This window comes from Suillus discolor (assembly GCF_016758755.1).
Source record: "Suillus discolor strain FC423 chromosome Unknown F5147scaffold_92, whole genome shotgun sequence".
In the NCBI taxonomy this organism is placed as follows: Eukaryota; Fungi; Basidiomycota; class Agaricomycetes; order Boletales; family Suillaceae; genus Suillus; species Suillus discolor.
This window is the reverse complement of record NW_024541339.1, coordinates 38,302-58,605: the sequence shown is the minus strand read 5'-3', so window position 1 is coordinate 58,605 and position 20,304 is coordinate 38,302. Positions and strand designations below refer to the sequence as shown.

At 46.0% G+C, this 20,304-nt stretch overlaps 6 protein-coding genes across 6 annotated transcripts; all 6 read left to right on the top strand.

Moving 5' to 3' along the window:
- Positions 1-199: 199 nt before the first annotated feature.
- On the top strand, positions 200-3,683 carry F5147DRAFT_748040 (uncharacterized protein; the record flags this gene model as incomplete). Its single annotated transcript, XM_041440015.1, has 9 exons — positions 200-533; positions 583-1,112; positions 1,164-1,365; positions 1,420-1,648; positions 1,851-2,060; positions 2,124-2,552; positions 2,907-2,941; positions 2,995-3,159; positions 3,181-3,683. The coding sequence occupies 9 exons, from the start codon at positions 200-202 to the stop codon at positions 3,681-3,683; spliced, it is 2,637 nt and encodes an 878-aa protein (XP_041286759.1).
- An 860-nt stretch (positions 3,684-4,543) lies between these two features.
- On the top strand, positions 4,544-5,278 carry F5147DRAFT_559200 (uncharacterized protein; the record flags this gene model as incomplete). Its single annotated transcript, XM_041430558.1, has 4 exons — positions 4,544-4,689; positions 4,736-4,818; positions 4,880-5,089; positions 5,145-5,278. Coding segments are annotated over 4 exons (573 nt in total), but the record flags the coding sequence as incomplete, so codon positions are not given.
- A 3,889-nt stretch (positions 5,279-9,167) lies between these two features.
- F5147DRAFT_722579 (major facilitator superfamily domain-containing protein) lies at positions 9,168-11,868 on the top strand. The gene is made up of 18 exons (XM_041438920.1): positions 9,168-9,223; positions 9,256-9,320; positions 9,383-9,408; positions 9,461-9,487; positions 9,606-9,686; positions 9,734-9,798; positions 9,853-9,956; positions 10,012-10,133; positions 10,190-10,250; positions 10,308-10,508; positions 10,721-10,777; positions 10,828-10,844; positions 10,896-10,948; positions 10,999-11,089; positions 11,222-11,338; positions 11,395-11,555; positions 11,617-11,682; positions 11,707-11,868. The coding sequence occupies exons 2-18, from the start codon at positions 9,277-9,279 to the stop codon at positions 11,749-11,751; spliced, it is 1,338 nt and encodes a 445-aa protein (XP_041286757.1). The 5' UTR covers positions 9,168-9,223; positions 9,256-9,276; the 3' UTR covers positions 11,752-11,868.
- Positions 11,869-14,238: 2,370 nt separating this feature from the next.
- F5147DRAFT_822595 (GTP-binding protein) lies at positions 14,239-15,292 on the top strand (the record flags this gene model as incomplete). Its single annotated transcript, XM_041443743.1, has 6 exons — positions 14,239-14,391; positions 14,447-14,479; positions 14,527-14,699; positions 14,746-14,828; positions 14,886-15,095; positions 15,153-15,292. 6 exons carry the CDS (start codon positions 14,239-14,241, stop codon positions 15,290-15,292), a joined length of 792 nt encoding a protein of 263 aa, XP_041286756.1.
- Positions 15,293-15,630: 338 nt separating this feature from the next.
- F5147DRAFT_657744 (uncharacterized protein) lies at positions 15,631-17,491 on the top strand (the record flags this gene model as incomplete). The annotated part of the gene is made up of 4 exons (XM_041434315.1): positions 15,631-15,660; positions 15,847-16,192; positions 16,272-16,468; positions 16,517-17,491. The coding sequence occupies 4 exons, from the start codon at positions 15,631-15,633 to the stop codon at positions 17,489-17,491; spliced, it is 1,548 nt and encodes a 515-aa protein (XP_041286755.1).
- A 1,316-nt stretch (positions 17,492-18,807) lies between these two features.
- On the top strand, positions 18,808-20,303 carry F5147DRAFT_585987 (uncharacterized protein; the record flags this gene model as incomplete). The annotated part of the gene is made up of 4 exons (XM_041431903.1): positions 18,808-18,910; positions 18,958-19,347; positions 19,395-19,777; positions 19,875-20,303. The coding sequence occupies 4 exons, from the start codon at positions 18,808-18,810 to the stop codon at positions 20,301-20,303; spliced, it is 1,305 nt and encodes a 434-aa protein (XP_041286754.1).
- Position 20,304: the final 1 nt, after the last annotated feature.

The following is a 20,304-nucleotide window of genomic DNA, read 5'->3' as shown; positions in this document are numbered from 1 at the left end:
GAGCACAAGACAAGCAGCAAACACTGTAGAGCAAGTTTCGAAGACGAGACGAGACGAGACAAATGAAATTTGTTGTAGAGTGTTTAATACTTTGTGGGTGGTGACTCGTGAGCTATTATGTACTTTGCCGTCAACTTCATCCACTCAGGAAAAATTTGTTTCAAGGCCTTCCAGCTCAACATCACTACTAGCCCACACAATGTCTCAAGCCCCGGATGTGCCAGCCATGCGCTCTATGAATGCTCAGACCTTCCGCTGTTCCAAGCGCAAAACATTTAACGTTAACCTTATTCTGTGTCCACATCCTGGTTGCTCCCGCACTTTCAAGAATAGATCTGGGCTCATGCAGCACAGGCACGCAATCCATGACTTCTCATTTGAGATACAAAGGGAAGCTCCCCCAAATGAAATGCAAGACGAAGCTCCCCCAAATGAAATGCAAGAGGAGGCTCCCCCATATGATGGTGATGTTGAGATGGACTATCAGCCTACATCTGGAGGCACCCACCGTGACTATCATCCTCAACTAGACGGTCTGTTCCTGACTCAGGACATGTAGCATTGACACTAATTTTTCCACAGGTCATATATGTGACGAAGCAGGTGATTTCATTCACCCAGATTCACCTCCACCTCCTTATACCTCTCGAGCCCCGGATGACTGGACGCCTTATCATAATCAACTCGAGTTCGAAATGGCTGAGTTTCTATATATGAAGGTCCAAATGTCCGGAGGCGATATTGACAAGCTCATGCACTTGTGGGGTGGCACACTTGCCAAACACAATGACGCCCCTCCATTTGCAGATCGCCGTGATTTGTATTCGACTATCGACAACACACCAGTTGGAGATGTCCCATGGAAAAGTTTCTCGATGAAATACAATGCTAACAACCATGATACAAGAAACGTGGAGAGTGCACCATGGATGGAGAAAACGTATACTACATGGTTCCACAACCCACACACCATCATCCGGAACATGCTCGCCAACCCGGATTTCAAAGATGAGATGGACTATGTACTGTACCGGGAATTTAATGGAGAGGGTGACAATGCAAAGCGCCAATGGCGCAACATGATGTCAGGTAATTGGGCATGGGACCAAGCGGTAAGTTTGCTACTATGAATGCTTCTATTCAGCTCATGTGTTATTGTTTAGGATGAGATTGCAAAAGACCCCCTCACTCATGGTGCAACCTTCGTCCCTGTGATCCTTGGAAGCAACAAAACGACCATGTCAGTAGCAACTGGACAAAACGACTACTACCCACTGTATACTTCAATCGGCAATGTTCATAATAATGTGTGTCGTGCCCACCGAAACGCTGTTGCCATTGTCAGTTTCTTGGCTATCCCAAAGAGTGCGTATTTTCTCTACAATGTACTGTTTGACACTCATTATATAGAACTTATAGCTGCAAAAAAATATGCTGAGGATCCGCACTTCCGCAAATTCAAGAAGCAACTTTTACATAGTTCGCTGTCAAAGATATTGTTGTCCCTCAAGCCTTCAATGTCCATTCCTGAGGTCGCGCGCTTCGGAGATGGGCACTTTAGATGCGTGATATATGGCCTAGGACCGTATATTGCTGATTACCCTGAACAATCTGCCCTCGCTTGTGTTGTTTATAATTGGTGTGCAAAGTAAGTGTCTTTTGACCGTTTTTGGCTCAGGGATGGGCTTACAATAATGCCTCAGGTGCTTCGCATTCTCTGACAACTTGGACGGACTTGAGGGCGGGCTGTGCGGATGAGAGACTACTGATGCTCTTTGCGAAGAGTTCGACTATGGAATGCTTTGGGAGGAATGGGGGATTATAGGTGACTTAGTGGTAAGTATCTTCAGCATTCATTTTTCTCTCCTTGTTGATGCTTTTCACCTTTTCACAAATGATTTTCCTCGTGCTGATATTCATGAACTCCTGTCGCCGGACATTTTGCATCAGATCATTAAAGGCGCCTTCAAAGACCATCTGGTCACATGGGTTGAGCAGTATCTACTGAAGGAACACAGGAAGACACGTGCAAAAGGGATCCTTGATGACATTGATCGTCGGTAAGTACTTTTAACACCTATGACTTTAATTTGACTAGTACTAATGTCTTGTCACTCGCTAAGGATAGCTGCAGCACCCTCTTTTGCTGGACTTCGCCGATTTCCTGAAGGGCGAGGGTTTTCACAATGGACGGGCGACGATTCGAAAACTCTCATGAAAGTTTACCTTCCAGCAATTGAGGGACATGTCCCTCAAGACATTGTTCGATGTTTTCGCACATTTCTCGAGTTTTGCTACATCGTGCGGCAAGACATCATCACTGAAGACACTCTTGAGAAGCTTGCAGATGCACTCCAGCACTTTCACCAGTACCGGAAAATCTTTCAAGACACAGGAGTTCGATTGAATGGGTTTTTGCTACCACGCCAACATTCACTCTCTCACTATGTTTTACTCATTCACATGTTTGGAGCGCCAAACGGGCTGTGCTCATCGATAACGGAATCAAAACATATTAAGGCCGTCAAGGAACCTTGGCGACGGTCAAGCAAGTTCAATGCGCTTGGGCAAATGCTACTCACCAACCAATGCCTCGACAAAATTGCTGCATCATGAGTGGACTTCACCGCACGTAAAATGCTTAATTCCTCTGCCATTGGTGTGTCATTTCAATTTAATACTTGTGCGCAATATATATTAACAATTTGTTGCAGAGAATATACTTAGTGCTAGCTTGAATGCACAGAATGACAACAGTGTTGCTCAAAATGGCGATGACACTGCTCCAAACGACAACAACACTGCTCCAAACGACAACAACACTGCTCAAAACGACGATGACGCTGCTTTAAACAACACCGATGGCATGGAGAGAAACCGTATGGTGAAGCACGACGAAATTGGAGATGGTGTGTTGGAGGGGCCAAAAGCACAGAGCAACGTCAAATTGGCACGTACTCCTCGTAAGTTTTCCTTCATGTTCTCACATTCAAGTTAATCCACTCATCAAATCCAATATTGGAGAACGCTCTCGTGCTCGCAATATACGTGCTCTGGCAGTCGAGATGGACATTCCTGATCTTCCTCGACTCGTCCGACTCTTCCTTTACGATCAGCTTCTTGCTGACGACTCTCACACCTCGGATGACGTTCCCCTCAGTGCTTGTCCATGATTCAAAGGCCCTATCAAAGTCTTCAACTCAGCAGTCGCCACATTTTTTGCTCCAAGTGACCCAAGCGGCATTGGTGGGATGCGCCATGAGCACATTCGGGCTGCACCATCATGGCGGAGAGGTCCTCCTCGCTGCGACACCGTTTTCATCAACACTGCCAGTGAAGACTCGATCAATGGAATGGAGGTTGGACGTGTCCTATGTTTTTTCTCATTCTGTCACAGCAAGGAGATCTTTCCCTGTGCGCTGATACATTGGTTCAAGCTTATCGGGAACAAACCAGATCCAGACATTGGCATGTGGATGGTACAGCCATCCTTTCATGAGGATGGCTCACAAGAGCTCTTCATTATACATCTCGACACAATCATTCGCGCATCACACTTGCTACCGATTTTCGGCAATGATTTTATTGAAGATGACATTAAATTTCACAACTCCCTGGATTTGTTTAAAGGTTTCTATGTAAACAAATTTGTAGATCATAACTCGTTCAAAATAGCATCTTGAGTTTCAACTTGCCTGCCTTACTACTTGACTTGATCACTTCGCATCTTAGTTCTCTTAATAGCAACCTAGCCATGTATCTCCTCAAAGACATGAAGTCCGCGTCAAGCAAAAATGTCCAGTCTTGAGCTCAGCTGAGCCAGCTTACTCGACTTTGTGCAAAATTTCAAAATTTCAAGTGCGATTAAGTAATGTGCACATTTCCTGATGTTGGCACGTCCTGCCATGTCTACTATCCTACCATATAAGTCTTGACAAAGTGACCTATCATTATTTCACTTATTGTAGCAATTTTACAGGCTGTAATTGTTTATATATCAATACAATTTCACCATTGGATTTCTGATGTAAAACTCGGAAAAATCAAATAAATTCAAAATCTTTAGCGAAAATAGACCCGAGGTTTTACTGATGTAGCTGTTGTGTCATATATATCATAAGCCGCAGCCCTTGCTTCATGTTCGCTCGCTGGCATATCTCACCTCATTCTGTACACGGTACAGCTTTCCCGATCCTACTTCCAGACGCACATTAAGATCTCCCAATGGCAACCATTGATGCCCAGGACCTTGGAGAAAGAATCGGGCGCTTTCGAGTTCTGATTATAGGGAGAAGAAACGCAGGCAAAATGACCATCCTTCAGAAGGTCTGCAACACCACCAATCAACCAGAAATTTACAATGCCAAAGGAAACAAGGTGCGGATGATGATCTATGCTATGCACACATTTATCGCTGATAAACTGTGGGTAGATCGATGCTGCTATCGTGAAAGCCTCACTCAAGGTATGTGCATCATTTGCCCTGTGGGCATACATACGCTGATGAATATTTTCAGCGTGGAAATCACGACATCAGAACGAGATAGTGTTCAAAAGTACTCCATGTTTCGTCTTTCACGACTCATGCGGTTTCGAAGCGGGTGGTGAAGAACAATTCGAGAAGATGAAGAAATTTGTCTCAGAACGCACACATGCGAATAAATTAGAGGAGCGAATACATGCTATCTGGTAAGTAGCTCCCTTTTGACATTTCGCGCTTGTTGATTGCCATCAGGTATTGTATTCCAAGAGGTGACGGAAGTCGACTATTCCAGCAATCAGAGGAGAAGTTCTTCTTACAGTGCGACACTGGGTGCAGTGAGCCTGCAACTTCATTGCCATTCATTTGCCGTGCTCGGACTAAATGATTGATCTTCAGTGCCCGTAGTTGTGGTGTTCACAAAGTTCGAAACTCTGAGTTCAGTCACGTATGGTCAAATCAAGAAGCAACTACAAGGGGTATCAACAGAAGAATGCTCAAAAAGGATTACCCAACGCATCGAAGAGCTGTTCACGAACACAGGTGTCTTGAATAAGTTGCGCAAACCTGAAAACCGTGCCCGTTATAAGTCTTATGTACGCTTGGAGAGTAAGTGGTTCAGATTGACTTCTTCTATGTGTTGATATATTAGAAACTATCCTAGATATGAACAAACCTCATACAGACTGCAGCACTCTACTGGAATGCACTACTCTCACACTGGACAACGAAGAATTGCGGTTGTGCCTGCTGTTGACACAACAATCGAACCTGGAGCTGTGCATCAAGTGTGCCGTCGTGTGAGTCGCGGATTTGCAGGTCACACATTTTCATTCTAACATCATCTAGAACACTGATCGATCGTACACACAGTCAGCTATTCGGACTACTTCGAAGCAATTACGACGACTATCAGTATGACATTGCTAAGTGGTTTGCACATATCAAAGTAAGTTGAAGATTGATTCAATCTGACAAAACCCTGGTAATGGTGCTCACAATGGTAAATATCGAATTGCTAAAACTGTAGACATTCTAAATTTTTGCTTGATTGTAGTTGTCCATTGATAACAGCTGGTAAGATTGCGGTTTACGAAGCTCAAACAGCACGGACAACACTGATGCCCTGTTGCTGCTCGCTTGTTCACAGTGGGTAAGTGCCTTGGTGGTTTCTAGCCCTCGACTCATACTCATCATTCCTATGCCTCGCTGCTGCTCGCCCGTTGACAGCGGGTAAGTACCTTGGTGTTTCTAGTCCTCCGCCCATGCTCATCATCCTCATGCCTCGTTGCTACTCTCCTGTTGACAGTGGGTAAGTGCCTTGATGGTTCCTAGTCCACAATCCATGCTCATGATCCTCGTGCCTCGCTGTTTCCCGCCTATTGACAGTATGTAAGTGCCTTGATGGTTTCTTATCCTTGACTCAAGCTCATCATCCCAATACCTCGCTGCTGCTCGCCTGTTGACAGACGGTAAGTGCATTGATGGTTTCTACCCCTAGACTCATGCTCATGATCCCCATCCCCCGCTGCTGCTGGCCTGTTGACAGGAGGTAAGTGCCTTGATGGTCTCTGGTCCTCTATTTATGCTCACATCCCCATGCCTCGCTGCTGTTCACCTTTTGACAGTGGGTAAGTGCCTTGATGGTTTCTAGTCCTCGACCCATGCTCATCATCCCCATGCCTCGCTGCGCCTCGTCTGTTGACAGCGGGTAAGTGCCTCAATATCTTCTAGTCCTCAACCCATGCTCATCATCCCCTTGCCTCGCTGCTGCTCGCCCGCTCACAGCGCGTAAGTGCCTTGATGGTTTCTAGTTCTCGACCCATGCTCACGATCCCCATCCTTCGCTGTTGCTCGCCTGCTGACAGCACGTAAGTGCCTTGATGGTTTCTAGTACTTCACCCATGCTCATCAGCCTCATACCTTGCTGCTCCTGGCCTGTTGACAGTCGGTAAGTGCTTTGATGCTGTCCAGTCTTTGACCCATGTTCATTATCCCTATGTCTCGCTGCTACTCGCCTGTTGACAGTATGTAAGTGCCTCAATACTTTCTAGTCCTCAACTCATGCTGATGATCGCCCATTAACAGGACGTACGTGCTTTGATGTTTTCTAGTCTTCGACCCATGTTCATCATCCCCATACCTTACTGCTACTCGTCTGTTTATAGCGTGTAAGTGCCTCGATAGTTTCTAGTCCTCGACTATGCTTATGACCCCCATGCCTCGCTGTTTCTCTCCTGTTGACAGTATGTAAGTGCCTTAATGAGTCCTGAACCCATGCTTATCATCCCCATGCATCGCTGTTATTCACCTCTCGATAGAAGGTAGGTGCCTTGATGGTCTCTAGTCCTGAACCCATGCTCATCATTCCCATGCCTTGCTGCTACTCGTCTCTTGACAGTCGGTAAGTGCCTTGATAGTTTCTAGTTCTCTCGACCCATGCTCATCATCCCCATGCCTTGCTGCTGCTCGCCCGCTCACAGCATGTAAGTGCCTTGATGGTTTCTAGTCCTCGACCCATGCTCATCATTCTCATGTCTCGCTGCTGCTCGCCTGTTGACAGGATGTAAGTGCCTTTATTTTTTCTCATCCTTGACTCATACTTACGATCCTGATGCTTTGCCGCTGCTCGTCCGTTAATAGCAAGTGCGTACCTTTGATGGTTTCTCATTCTCAACCCATGCTGACAATCGTTGCTGCTCACCTGTTGACAGGAGGTAAGTGCTGTTTGCAACTCATGTCGAACAGTCCTTAATCTTGCTGCTGTTTTTTGGCAGGTGGTGGGTATCTTGATCGTATCTGGTATTGAAATGATACTGAATAGTATAACGATGTTCACTCATTTTCGTAGCCTGATGTAAGCATCTTCCATTCTTATCAGACGACTCGAATCACCATTACTCATATAATGCATAGTTCGTTGAGCATCCCTCGATAACTTATTTTATATGTTCATTCATCTTGCATATTTTCCTGTCTTGTGCAGAATGTGAGTTATTCGACCCTCATAATGTGAAGCATTAAGTGTGACAATCATTTTGACTGGTTATTTCGTTTTATAGGATGTGAGTATGTTGCAATCGCTAAGGATTTTAGCCACATAATCCCTTGCATTCATCACGTGTTCACAGAATGTATGTTAATCACATCCTGTCTGATATGATAGTACTCCACTAACAAACAATATTATTTAGCTCGTACGTCTATGGATTGCATATCTTCACCAATACATAGTGACACTCATCTGGTTCCAACCCCTGACAGTTTGTAAGTTACCTGAGCACTGGTTAATTACTCACAATCGTCATATCAATCAAATAGAATGTGGGTCTCTGTTATTAATTGAATGTGAATTTGCATGACTCTGACATTCCTTTCCCGCAGGAGGCAAGTACTTTCCTCTGTGGAGTTGAATCTGATACCTACATTTCCAACCTGTGGCTAGATCGAAATCGAGCGAGATGACATCATCCGCGTCCTTGGGCCTTTGGTAGGTTGTTTTTCTCCCGCATTGATTCTCAGCACTGTAATATTGTGCAACAGGCTGTGAAGCAATCACTGTCCACTACTTCTGTGAGCAGAAACATTCAGGTTGGCCTTGGTAAGTTTCTCGCCCCATGACTAGTTGTAGTCTTAATGACAGTAAGCAGCTACTATTATCGTCCTCGAATACTCCGCCTTTCTCCCAAACAACATGAAGGACTTGAAGCCCATCGAGTTTGCTGTGGCCTACTACCTGAAATCTCCGATGGCTGTCGTAGTGGAGAAAGGAGCGGAAGAGATTTCTCGTGGAGGCTACGATAGAGAGGAACTGGGGAAGAAGATTCTCAAGTTCATTCTTGAAAATCGCTTGTGTACATCCCTCGCCTGGCTGTGAATTTCGATATCGAAACTTACTGACAGCCTGCAGCAAAGGATTCGACAGAAAAAGTAGATGATGCTTAAGCCAAGTTTCCTGTTTTTCGATACAGCTTTCCCATGCCATTTGTTGTGTACAATATAAAGCACGCCTGTTTCCTTGTTTCTGATGCTCTTTCTAATGTTATGTACTATACTTGGCACGCACATTTAAATTGCTGAGTGCTGTAGACTGTATCATGTTTCGACACCCGTTTTTGGATTTCATCACATCGACGATGTTCTGTTTTGTGCTAGGGAGACTTAGGCTTGTGTTGGTGAGATTTTTAATTATGAGAATTCGAGAATTGGCTCAGTATACCAATGCTTCAATGCTGAAGCGGATGGACATGACGACTGACAACATTGTCGATGCTTATCGGAAACCTTCCCGTCCTAATTATCTGAATTATCTGAATTAGCTGAATTTCTCATAATATGTCTAATTAATTATATTATGTAATTACTGATAAGTAGTAATGCCATGGCTCGTGCATTGCGGATCAGGTGATAGTAAAATTCGAAGTGAAAATCCCTAATCTTCCAATTACATTTTGATTCTCAAAGCACAACTCCGATACTGACAATGTGTGGGATCTCGATCAGTGGCTAAGTATCAGACATGAAAGGAAGTTCTGCTTACCCTCATGCCTGCAAGCTGATTGGAGTTTGCCACCCACTGGGCAGGCAGGAACTTAAGTTTATGATCGTGAGTCAGTGATACACGCCGCTGCAACCCGTTCTAACCGGTAATTATGTACTGAATTCAATGCCTATAATGGACACCTTAGTAGGCGGCAAAGCACAAACTTGTCTTGGCTGTGACCATCGACGTCCTCTACCACTACCATCAGTGAATTGAGGAGTCCTTGATAGTGACCACGGCCTCCCTCAATGCCATGACTGGAAAGATCGCCCTGAGTAGTGTTTCTCTCATCTTTGCGTACATTATCTTGTGTTTGTTTTTCATCTTCAAACTGATCACAATGCAATCCTGTATCACAGCTGTGGAACAGCTCTGTTTTCTGATGGTAAGCAGGTACAACATCTGACTCTTAACGTGAATCTGATAATCGTTCACAGGTTATGCCAACAATGTCATTGGTTCTGGTGGGTGATGCATTCAACCTGATAAGCCCTGTTTCACCTAAAATTCGACTGTCTTGCAGTCAATACTCGTGAGCGATTTTTTCGATGAAATTTACTCAAGGTTCAATGTGAATTATAGTTCTAAAACACATATACGGCACTGGTTCCGACGGCATCACTACGAACTACAGCACCACACTCTCTAGTGTCGCCTTCGCAGGTGCATACCTGAGTCTCCTTCGTTGATATGCAATTAAATCGTCCCAGGCACCGTGGTGGGTATGTTTACCTTTGGCTACCTCTCCGACAAAGCTGGACGCAAATTCGGTATGGTAAGTAGATATCAATCCCAATCGATCAACCCATAAGTCATACTTTTGAAACAGATGTCCGCAACTGGGATCGTTGCAGTATTTTCTGGTCTCTCATCTGCTTCGTCTGGTGCTAACAATAGCCTTGACGGTATGCTTGCTATGCTTATTGCATGTCGGTAAGTACACGCGCCGGTCCGAGATCATCTCTGCCGCTCATCAGCTCTAACACAGCTTCCTTCTTGGGATTGGCATTGGTGCTGAATACCCTTGCGGTTCCGTGTCCGCATCTGAACAGTCGGAGGAAGAGGGCATTGCTAAGAATTCGCAACACCAATGGCTTGTGCTAGCCACGAGTGAGCCGATGTGATGAAATGTCTCTATGACCAATAATCTAAAACACGCTGCCCAGACACCATGATTGATTTTGGTTTTGTTATTGGAGCATTTGTACCATTGGTACTTTACTGGATGTCTGGCCACCATTCACTTTCACATCTTGTAATCCATGTATAACAGTTGCTTTTCAGATTCGGAGACAACCACCTTCGAGCCATCTGGTGCCTCTCGCTTGGGCTTGGTGTAGTTCCTGCTACTGGTGTCTTTTTTTGGCGGCTACACATGGAGGAACCTAATCGCTACAAGTGTGATTCAATGAAGCATGTGCATATTCCATACCGACTAGTCATTAAAAGATACTGGCATGGCCTGCTTGGCATCTCACTGGCATGGTTCATCTATGACTTCATCACATATGCCAACGACCGCTTCCATGCACTCTGACTAGTCACTCACATACCTTCAGATACCCAGTATGTTATCAGGCACCTACAGGATACATTATCACTGATCTTTTCTATAGTTCATACTGTATTCATCCACAATCATTGATACGTATGCATTTACATTTGTTTTCTTGAGTAGAACTTAACCGTCTTGGCAGGGTTACCGGCGGCAATTCATCCCTCACCGTTGTCTTTGGTTGGTCTGTTGTGATCAAGTAAGCTTCACCCATTCGTGGTTCATGCTCTTATTTACATGGTTTCACAGCCTGTTCTACATTCCAGGTGAGTCTATTAGACAACGACGAACTTTCAGGGCTCACATTCTGTCCGCAGGCACCGTTATAGGTGCCTTCTTCGTTGATCTCATGGGTCCAAAGGCCACCATGGTGGGTGGTAATAAACAGATGTGGAGTGCCTTTTCTAAATCCCATGTTAGATCACTGGCCTTCTCACACAAGCGGTCATTGGATTTATCATGAGTGGTCTTTATACCCAGCTGTCACAACATGTTGCCGCTTTTGCTGTAGGTATCTATGTAACACATATCATTGATGCTGAATGGTTCATTAGGTGGTGTACAGCATCTTCCTGAGCTTCGGCGAGTTTGGTGCGTGGAGTTGTGCAATCACTCACTGTTTTTTTGAACTCTGTTTGCCTAGGTCCTGGAAACTGCGTTGGTGTAGTAGCTGCAAAATCCGGGCCTACTGCTGTGCGTGGCCAGTATTACGGTGTTGCAGCTGCCACTGGAAAAATTGGCGCATTTATTGGAACTTGGGGTACGTGTCATACAGTCCTTGTACGACGGGTGGACTAAGTTTGTTTGTCTGTCCAGTGTTCCCTGTGATGATCAAAGATTTTGGTGGCTCAAGTTCAGCTAAAGGGAACACTGGCCCCTTCTGGTTTGCCAGCGGTCTTGCCATCCTAAGTGCAATCATTGTATACTTTCTTGTGACGCCTTTGGACCACGATGGTATGAAGAAAGAAGATGCCAAGGTGCGCAATTTTCAGATTGTCCCTCCCATTACTCACGATGTTTATACACCTCACAACATAGTTCCGACAATACCTCGCGGAGCACGGTTTCGACGTCTCACGTATGGGTCTTCCCAAAACTGAAATCGTGTCATAAGCGGAAGGAAAAGAGACGGGTTCAGCGGTCAAGGACACTGACTCCGCGACCAAAGTTTAGTTGTGCTGCAAGTAGATGGGCCTTTATGTTTGTGTTTGTGTACCATGATATTTCTTTGCTCACTTGTATGAATACCTTCTGAATACTCAAGATGCATAGTCTTCAGAGATCTAGACTGATGTCATATTTTTTGTGAGGGAAATCATTCTTGTTGAAGCGGTGGCTCACCTTTTACGACCCCTGCTTGTTATCTAATGTAATAGTGCGGATAGTGAAGCTTCTACATACAGATATATTGAATATTTTATAGTAACTGGACGTGTCACTTGATAAAGGTGCAACACAAAGTGCAACAGGTGGAAGGAAGTCAGACACGGTTCTGGAGATCTCCCAGTCATGGGGAGAGGTGGGTATTATATCTGGCCCTCAACGCTTTGTATCCAACATCCAGTCGTTTGGGTGTTCCATGCCTACAGTCGACATACGACCTTGATCGGATGGAGAATGCGACTCGGTTGATGATTCTTATCGTAGACGCAGGATGTAAATTAAGAGAATACTGGTAGCTGAACGTTGAACAATGAGCATGCAGAGCGGCTGTTGATAACTCATCAATCACACTGGCATTAGGGGATGGTAAACAGGATGATGTTCCAGACATTCCTCAAACCAGTCATTATTACAGAAATTGTGTCCAGGTAAAATACTATATACCGATTTGATGCAACAATTGCATTTGGGCCCATATTGACGTCAGCATCTTGGGTATTTTCCGACTGCTCAACCCCAATGCTCCCGGCAGTCCTCCAAACATCACCAATAGTCGCTTTCCACAGTTGTACACGACCATCATTCCCAGCAGAAGACAGGACGGTCCTGAGAGAATGGTGTCAACTATGCAGCTTACGATACCTGGAGACAAAAACAAACCCAGTGATGCTCCACTCATCACGGCCAACCGCCGATCTGCACGCATCCAATCAGTAACAAAGCCATAGGGGAGTGCGTATCGCACGTACTTGTGGTGATCGAAATCTGCTACTACATTTGCAGACCATTTAGGATCGCCTCCTTCTCCTTCGACCTCAGGTTCTTCCTCTGCAGGCTTAACTCGCCATATCCTAACATGTCCATCGCAGCCTCCAGTAGCTATAAGGTGATATGATCGCCCACACGAAGGCGCCCATGCCACCGACGTGATCGCAAATGGTGTTGGAGTATCTCCGTCACTTGCAAGCGAGGTTCCTGCCTCGGTGGGCAAACCCGCCGGCGAAGGAGATGGGTCCAAAGTAAGGAGAGTGATAGGTCGACGAGAGGGAGATAATTGTATAATCTGTGACTCAGAGTGAGCAATGCCACAAAAATGAAGCGTGGCAATACTTTGATAGCGCCAGATACCCCACAGCCAGCCGCGATGATCTCCCCCCAATATCTATCTTTACACCATGATATGCACCACCCTCCATCAGCTTCTCGATTCCCCATTCCGGGTCGTCCCTGAGTGGCGGGGTTTTGCGATTGTTGCAGGGCTTGAGCCACCAGGGTTGCAGAAGCACCCTCAAGAGTTGCGCTTGTCTGCGTTGGTGTCCCAAACGCCACGGAGTACGATGAGGACAGTGATGCAGATGAGAGCGTTGAGACATCGACTTCTTCCGAAAGCTGCCATGTGGCCAGCGATGATTGTTCCAAGCACTCGTAGATATGAACATGATTATCGGAAGAGACGGTTGCCTTGCAGAAGCTCTCATAAATCTCTAAATGAGACGAACGCCTGACGTACCAACTTCAACCCAAAATGATGGGGGGCAAATTCGACTGCGCGGACAGTGCCTCTTGCATCAACCAATACAGCCCTTTCCACCCATCTTGAAGAACCACATGAAGCAGCCTGAGGAGACCCGGTACCAGCACCATTCATTTGGGAATCAGTTGTTGACGCAAAGCTAGTTTGCTCCCAAATCTTGACTGTATGGTCGAAAGAAGTGGATGCGAGTATTGTCCCAAATTCTGGGTGAGCCCAGCTTAGTTTGGAGACGGTAGCATCGTGAGCCTGGCATTAATTGGTTGATAAGCGCAAAAACGCGTCTTCCAACATTTCAGAGGGTGTCTTACATCCCGACATGCTCTTGTTTGCTCTCAGACATTTCAAGGATCAATCATTCAGAAGACCTTGGAACATCGAGTTCACCTTCATCTACAGAGATATCCGGTATTGCTACTTTCCAGCTAGACAGGTAGGGAAGAGAAAAATTGCGTCATTTCCATCATGTTCTGATTATTCAATATAGTTCATATTTCTATCAACTTTTCGTTGTTCGACATCGTTTATTGTGTAATCCTTGTGCTTAGTCGTATGAACGATTGAACATTTGCAACTGTTTATCAGTGGTCTGATGCAGGAGATAGATAAGAGATAGATGCCGTGTGTGACTATTGTGTGATAAGCCACAGCAGCCCTTGCTTCGTGTTCGTTCACTGTCATATCTCGCGTACAGCTTTCACGATAAACCAAATCACCTCCACTTCAGGATACATCAAGATCTTTCAATGGCAACCATCAATGCCCAGGACCTCAAACAAAGAATTGGGCACTTTCGAGTTCTGATCATGGGGAGAGCAAACGCAGGCAAAACGACTATTCTTCAGAAGGTCTGCAACACCACGGATCAACCAGAAATTTATGATACCAAAGGAAACAAGGTGCGGGTGATGATCTATGTCATACACACGTCCATCGCTGATCAGTTGCGGGTAGATCGATGCTGACATCGTCGAATCATCTATCAAGGTGGGCATTTGCCTTATGGACACATACATGCACTGACAGATGCTCAGCGCGGAAATCACAACATCACGAACGAGATGATATTCAAGAGCAATCCCGTTTTCATATTTCACAACTCCTGCGGTTTCGAGGCGGGCTCTGAAGACAAATTCGAGGACATGAAGAAATTCATCTCGGAACACGCACATGCGACAAAATTGGAGGAACGAATCCATGCCATATGGTAAGTAACACCCTTCTGACGTTCTGCACTTGTTGATTGCCCTCAGGTATTGTATTCCAATGGACGACCCGTGTCGAACATTCCAGCGGTCAGAAGAGAAGTTCTTCTTGGAGTGCGATACTGGGCGTGGTGAGCTTGCAACTTCATTATCACTTGCTGCGTTTGGACTAAATGATTAATCTGCAGTTCCCGTGGTCGCGATATTCACCAAGTTCGAAGCTCTGAATCCATTTGCTTATGGAGAAATCAAGAAGGAATTAAAAGGGGTATCGGGTGAAGAACGCTCAAGGAGGATTGCCCAACGCGTCGAGGGACTGTTCACTAAGACGGGTGTCTGGGATCGGTTGTGCAACCATGAGAACCGTGCCCATCCCAAGTCCTATGTACGCTTGCAGAGTAAGTGGTTCAGATCAACCTCTCCCATGTCAAAGTTAACATTAGCAACCGTCCTAGATATGAACAAACAGAATACAAACTGCGACGCTCTACTGGAAAGCACCACTCTCGCATTGGACGATGAAGAACTGCGGTTGTGCTTGGTATCGACGCAACAATCGAACATGGAGCTTTGTATCAAGTGTGCTATCACATGAGTCGCAGATTTGCAAGTCACATATTTTTCACCTCAGGCAGCACTTCTCGGTGGTAATAAAGGGTCTCGTAGACCCGGTTTCTATGTTATGGAAAAGTTATCTACGAGACCCGACCTCTCTGCGGCCTATTAATAGATTTTATCTTTGATGACCCCCAGCGGCTCTGGCGCCACCCACAATAGCCTCGTTTTCTCTCGATCAGCCTCTAGGTAGCCGCACATTCTGCACTGTTGGCTCTGAGGAGCCTCGATATGCCCACCCTCGCATCTCATTGTAGTATTCGCTTTATATTGTCATATAAGTATACTTTACATATGTTTATGCTAGTACTAACAACCATGTCTTCAGCACCGTCGACACCTGGCAAGGTGTGACTATTTCGCAAGTCTCAAGTTGTATCCTCCGGCCTTGGCCACCATTTTGTGAGCCCGTACAAACCTCGCAACAGGAAGAAAAGTTGAACGTTGGTCGAGTTGCCTGGTGCAGAGGCCAAACGGCGCCGCCTTCTTGCTCAGATGGAATACTTAATGAATCCAGAATGTAAAGCATCACAGTCACCATCCCTGCCTGTGAACAGCGCAATGAAGGAAGTGCCAGATCCCACAGACAATTTCACCACTGACTTGGATGATATGGAGATGGAGATGTTTGTGCTGGAGACAGTACCTGACTTCACTCCCGAACAACCATCATCCAGACATCGTATTTCGCCAGGCAAGTCGACTGACACGCTGTACTGTAGCTGGTCAGCCCTCATCCCAACTCTTGTTGAGCCTCAAGTCCAATATACTGCATGGACACAGGGCCAACCCTTGGAAAGGGTCAAGGAAGTCATATCTGCGTGCGCCACTCTCAAATGTGCAGGGAAATGGACGACTTTGACATGTTTGTTCTTTGACCGTAAGTCCTCACTCACAGTCTCACACACCAGCCATGAGGTTAATATGTCATTAGGATTCTTGTCTGTTGATGTTTTTAGCTGCAACTGCTCCTCAATTGCCCAAGTCCTCGTCCTCCATGGTCTCTTCCCCACTGCACCCTCCCAGCCTCGTATGGCAGTTTCCCTTGACTTTCTACCAGGCGCTCTTCGAGCGCTCTTGTGATGCGATTAACGCACTTGCATCTGCTCTCAAAACATATTATTCTCGCCGAGGCTTCCAAATGATGGACAAACAGGTAGGCAATTAGCACACTTCTGAACACTACTGACATCTTTCTCTCAAGGGTGAATCAATTCGTGAACCTTTTCGTCGTGGCCTTGGCTACGCAGTACAGTGGTTTGACATTCTCCAAATTAAAGTTGAACATCAACTCGAGTCACTTATCCAGCAGTGTCAGGATTGTGTCACACAGTTCAAAGAGGCGTCATCAGTCCTCGACACATCTTCGTCTCCTGATGCACAGCAACATCTAGAGCAGCCCTCCTCCCCCCCCATCTTACACCGGAAACAATGTTCGCCCCTCCTTGTCCAGCGATGCCCTGCATGTTTTGGCGGCACATTGTATGGCAGACCTACTGACGATGGTGGCGATATACATGTGGCAACAGATGGAAATTTCCACCACCGCCATCGGCGCTCTGCAGGCGACTGTCCATGGTTCTACGATCCGACTTACTTTCTTCCTAAAGATTTCATCGATGAAGTCGGCCGCCAGATAGAATCTCAACGTAAGCGGCCTCCCAGGGCACGTAAATGTGTTGTACCTGATGAAGCTATTGATCGATGCGAAAATGCTTACGAGGCTGCTGATGGGAAGAAGCAGAAGGCAGCTATGGACAGTTTTGACGATACGGGAATTATGGCTCTCATTTGTCGTCATGATATTCCCTTATTCTTTGCTAACATAGATTCACCTGGCGAGCAACAGAAATATTCTGTTGCGCTTCTCCAGCACTTATTTTCATTGCTTCCCCCTCAGGCAACTGTTGTTGCCTTATACGATGTTGGATGTGTTCTGGCACGGTCGCTTTTAAAGGTAGACTTCTCGGTCTTTATTCGTATCCCCATTCTGATTGACGTCAGTATGAAATCCTTCCCCAAGACATTACAAGCTGCCTCCGATTTGCCACGACGGCAATGCACGCATATGGACATGAATGGGCCTGTCAATTGGTATATAATCCGCGCATCTGCGTTGGACTTGGGTTGTCAGATGGAGAAGGAACCGAGAGACTTTGGTCATGGTTTGTTCACCTGATCGGTGTTGAGAGATCCTCATCTGTGAGATTCTTTTTTCATTTGTGATAATTGACCAATCATTAGACACCTTCTAGCGCCAGCGTCGTTTATGGCTGATTGATCGCCAGGCAGCTGCAATAGGCTTAGAGATGCGTGCAGATCTTGGCGACTGGCTCAAACAACATCTCAAATGTGGTGTCAATGACCAAGCGTCAACTGTTACAGTAACATGGCATGAGTCCCCCGCCAGCAGAGAGCCCTCTGCCACCGCACGGCTATAGACGATACCGGAGCCTCACCAGCTCTATAGACGACAGATGACGATAGATGTGATAGACGATAAGCGGCAACTGCCGGCTTAGATAAGCGGTCTGGACCGCACGTGACATGACATGACGACATAGGTCTAGAAGACCTATTTATGTTATCAAGATAGAAGGCAAGCCTCGTGTTGCCTCATGTACTGATAGAAGGATACCACGTGGATCCTATCTCTGATGGAAGCGTACCGCATGGACGCTATCTACGATAGAAGCCCGCCTCATGGACGCTATCTCTGACTCAAGTAGATAAGCAGATTAGAACCCAGCTTCGAGCTGAGCTTAGATACGATAGAGTAGCCTTATATAAGGTCGAAGATTAAAGTAGACGTTCCTTACTTTAATCTTACTAGGTTTACCCTTGAACTCCTTGTCCCGCTAAAGCTACCTGCTCGACATCGACTCGTACCTTCAGTGACGCCTCTCACTGTCTGTAAACCCTGCTATCATCTCAGCGTAACCCCTCGTTAACCACCACGAGCTACGTTTGAGTACGCAACCTTTGCTTGTCTGTAAAGGCCGACGACTCTCAGCACTCGGTACCACTGTCGTGGTTGTCGCTGTTAGATTATCCTAGTCGCACATGACCATGTGTCGTAACATCAACAGCTCAAGGCATTTTGAACCAATGTGAAGTACCTATTGAGGAGCTGACGTCCCAATGGTTGCATCAACAGGAATCTCAACTTTCAATCCGGGCTCGTAAGCATCTTCACACCACATGTAGTATCTCATTAATTAGTCTTTAAGACACTCCTGCTCGTCTGAAGAAAGAACTCGACACGATTCTAAGTCTGCAAGCCGATCTCGATAATTCGAGCAGAGCACTGCAGGTACAAGGGTCATAATTGCGAAACAGTCACACTCTGATGACACACACGAGGCTCTAGAGAGCCTTGAGAGAGGTCACAATCGCTTGATGGACAAAGTTGAAGCTCTATATGCGTCTCTTAACATCCACAACAATTTCCCCGAGCTTCAGGGAATTGACCTCGAGTTTGTTCGCATCCTGTTGATGGCACGCGACCTCAAAATAAATATCCGCAAACGTGCCATAGCCAGCTTCTTCGAGTGTGATAAATTAGATTGGGCCGTTGGCGGTGCTCAACAAGCGTTAGGTAAGATGTCCCCCTTTAGCCCCCTTTTCATTGTTAATATCCCTCAGGAACAAAACTCCATCAACAGACAAGGAAGGCAATCGCCAAACGCCAACCCGCTCTCATGACAGCCATCAGAAAATTTAATTCATACTGTGAACAGTTAGATTCGCTCTATGATCCGTCATGCGCAATTCCGTTACCCACTCCCCTTTCCACCAAACTTACTGAACTACATGCTGATCCCACACTAATGGAGGATGTGTGGATCGCACCATCCATTGGAGAAGTACCACGGTGGTTGGATGATACAGACATTAGGGATGGCATCCGTGCTCTTCTTAAACGCGATCGCTGCAGGGAAGAACAGGTGCGACTTGGCACTGAAGCTGATAACCTTTGTCGATTTTTTGGACAAGAGCTTGCAGCACTCGAACTTGCTATTCGCATCCCAGAATGTAGGTGAATGATTTCAAACAGTCTTCTTTTCTGATGAAGTCGCTAGGCGAGCCTTTTACGGCTACCCTGCAACAGCGCCGGTCTAACTTTCTTCAGCTTCAATCCCACTGGAGCAATGCACTGGTGTCATCGTTACAGTTCGCCACTCATGTTAAAGAAGCAGTAGATATTGCCGTTACCATCTCAGGAGGCTCTCAAACAACTGCCCTTCATTGGATTGCTACTACAAGTCTCACTGCACTTGACCTTGATGGTGAAGATGAACTGGTCTCTGCTGACCTCGACGATCCCCCACAGATGGACTCCGAACAAGCCACACTCGCAGATGTTCTGGAGCAAGAGATGGCTATGTTGGACGTGGACGACACTGCTGAGGCAAACGACATAGGCTATGACATTAAAGCAACCATCGTGTGGGAGCTTCCTAATGTGTGTCTTGTTAAATCTAAATTAATATCACACCACTGATTCTATTTGACGCTAGGACCTACTAGTCGATAATTTTTGTGTCCCAATTCCAGAGCAGGACATTATTATCCCTGACACTCTCGTCACACGAATTCGACCTCCACACGATGGATTCCCTGATCAAGTGTTTGATCCGAAAGACATCAATTTGCTCCGCTCTCCTACAGCGTGCCTTAATGATGTTTGTATCAACAGCTGTGCTGCTCTACTCTACTCTGAACTAAAATCTCCAATGCTCTCTTGCGCAATATTTTCTACCCATGACCTCCCGTGCATCCGTTACAATGCATCCAACGACATCCTTTGGCGCAATATTTTGTGGACGCGTTACTGGGAGAAGGATGTATGGGTCCTGCCAATACACCGGCCCTCCAGCTCAATTGGACATTGGGTAATTTGTGTGATTCACAAGTTCGACAAGGAATTACTCCTCTTTGATAGCCTTGGCGAGAAAAAACCATGGAAAAACGACATCAAAGTAAGCTAAT

Coding starts and splice junctions, on each gene's coding strand:
- F5147DRAFT_722579 (XM_041438920.1), top strand. CDS start 9,277: ATGACTGGAAAGATCGCCCTGAGTAGTGTTTCTCTCATCTTTGC. Junction 9,321..9,382: donor AGTGTTTCTCTCATCTTTGC/GTACATTATCTT, acceptor CCTGTATCACAG/CTGTGGAACAGCTCTGTTTT. Junction 11,090..11,221: donor TGTTGCCGCTTTTGCTGTAG/GTATCTATGTAA, acceptor CTGTTTGCCTAG/GTCCTGGAAACTGCGTTGGT.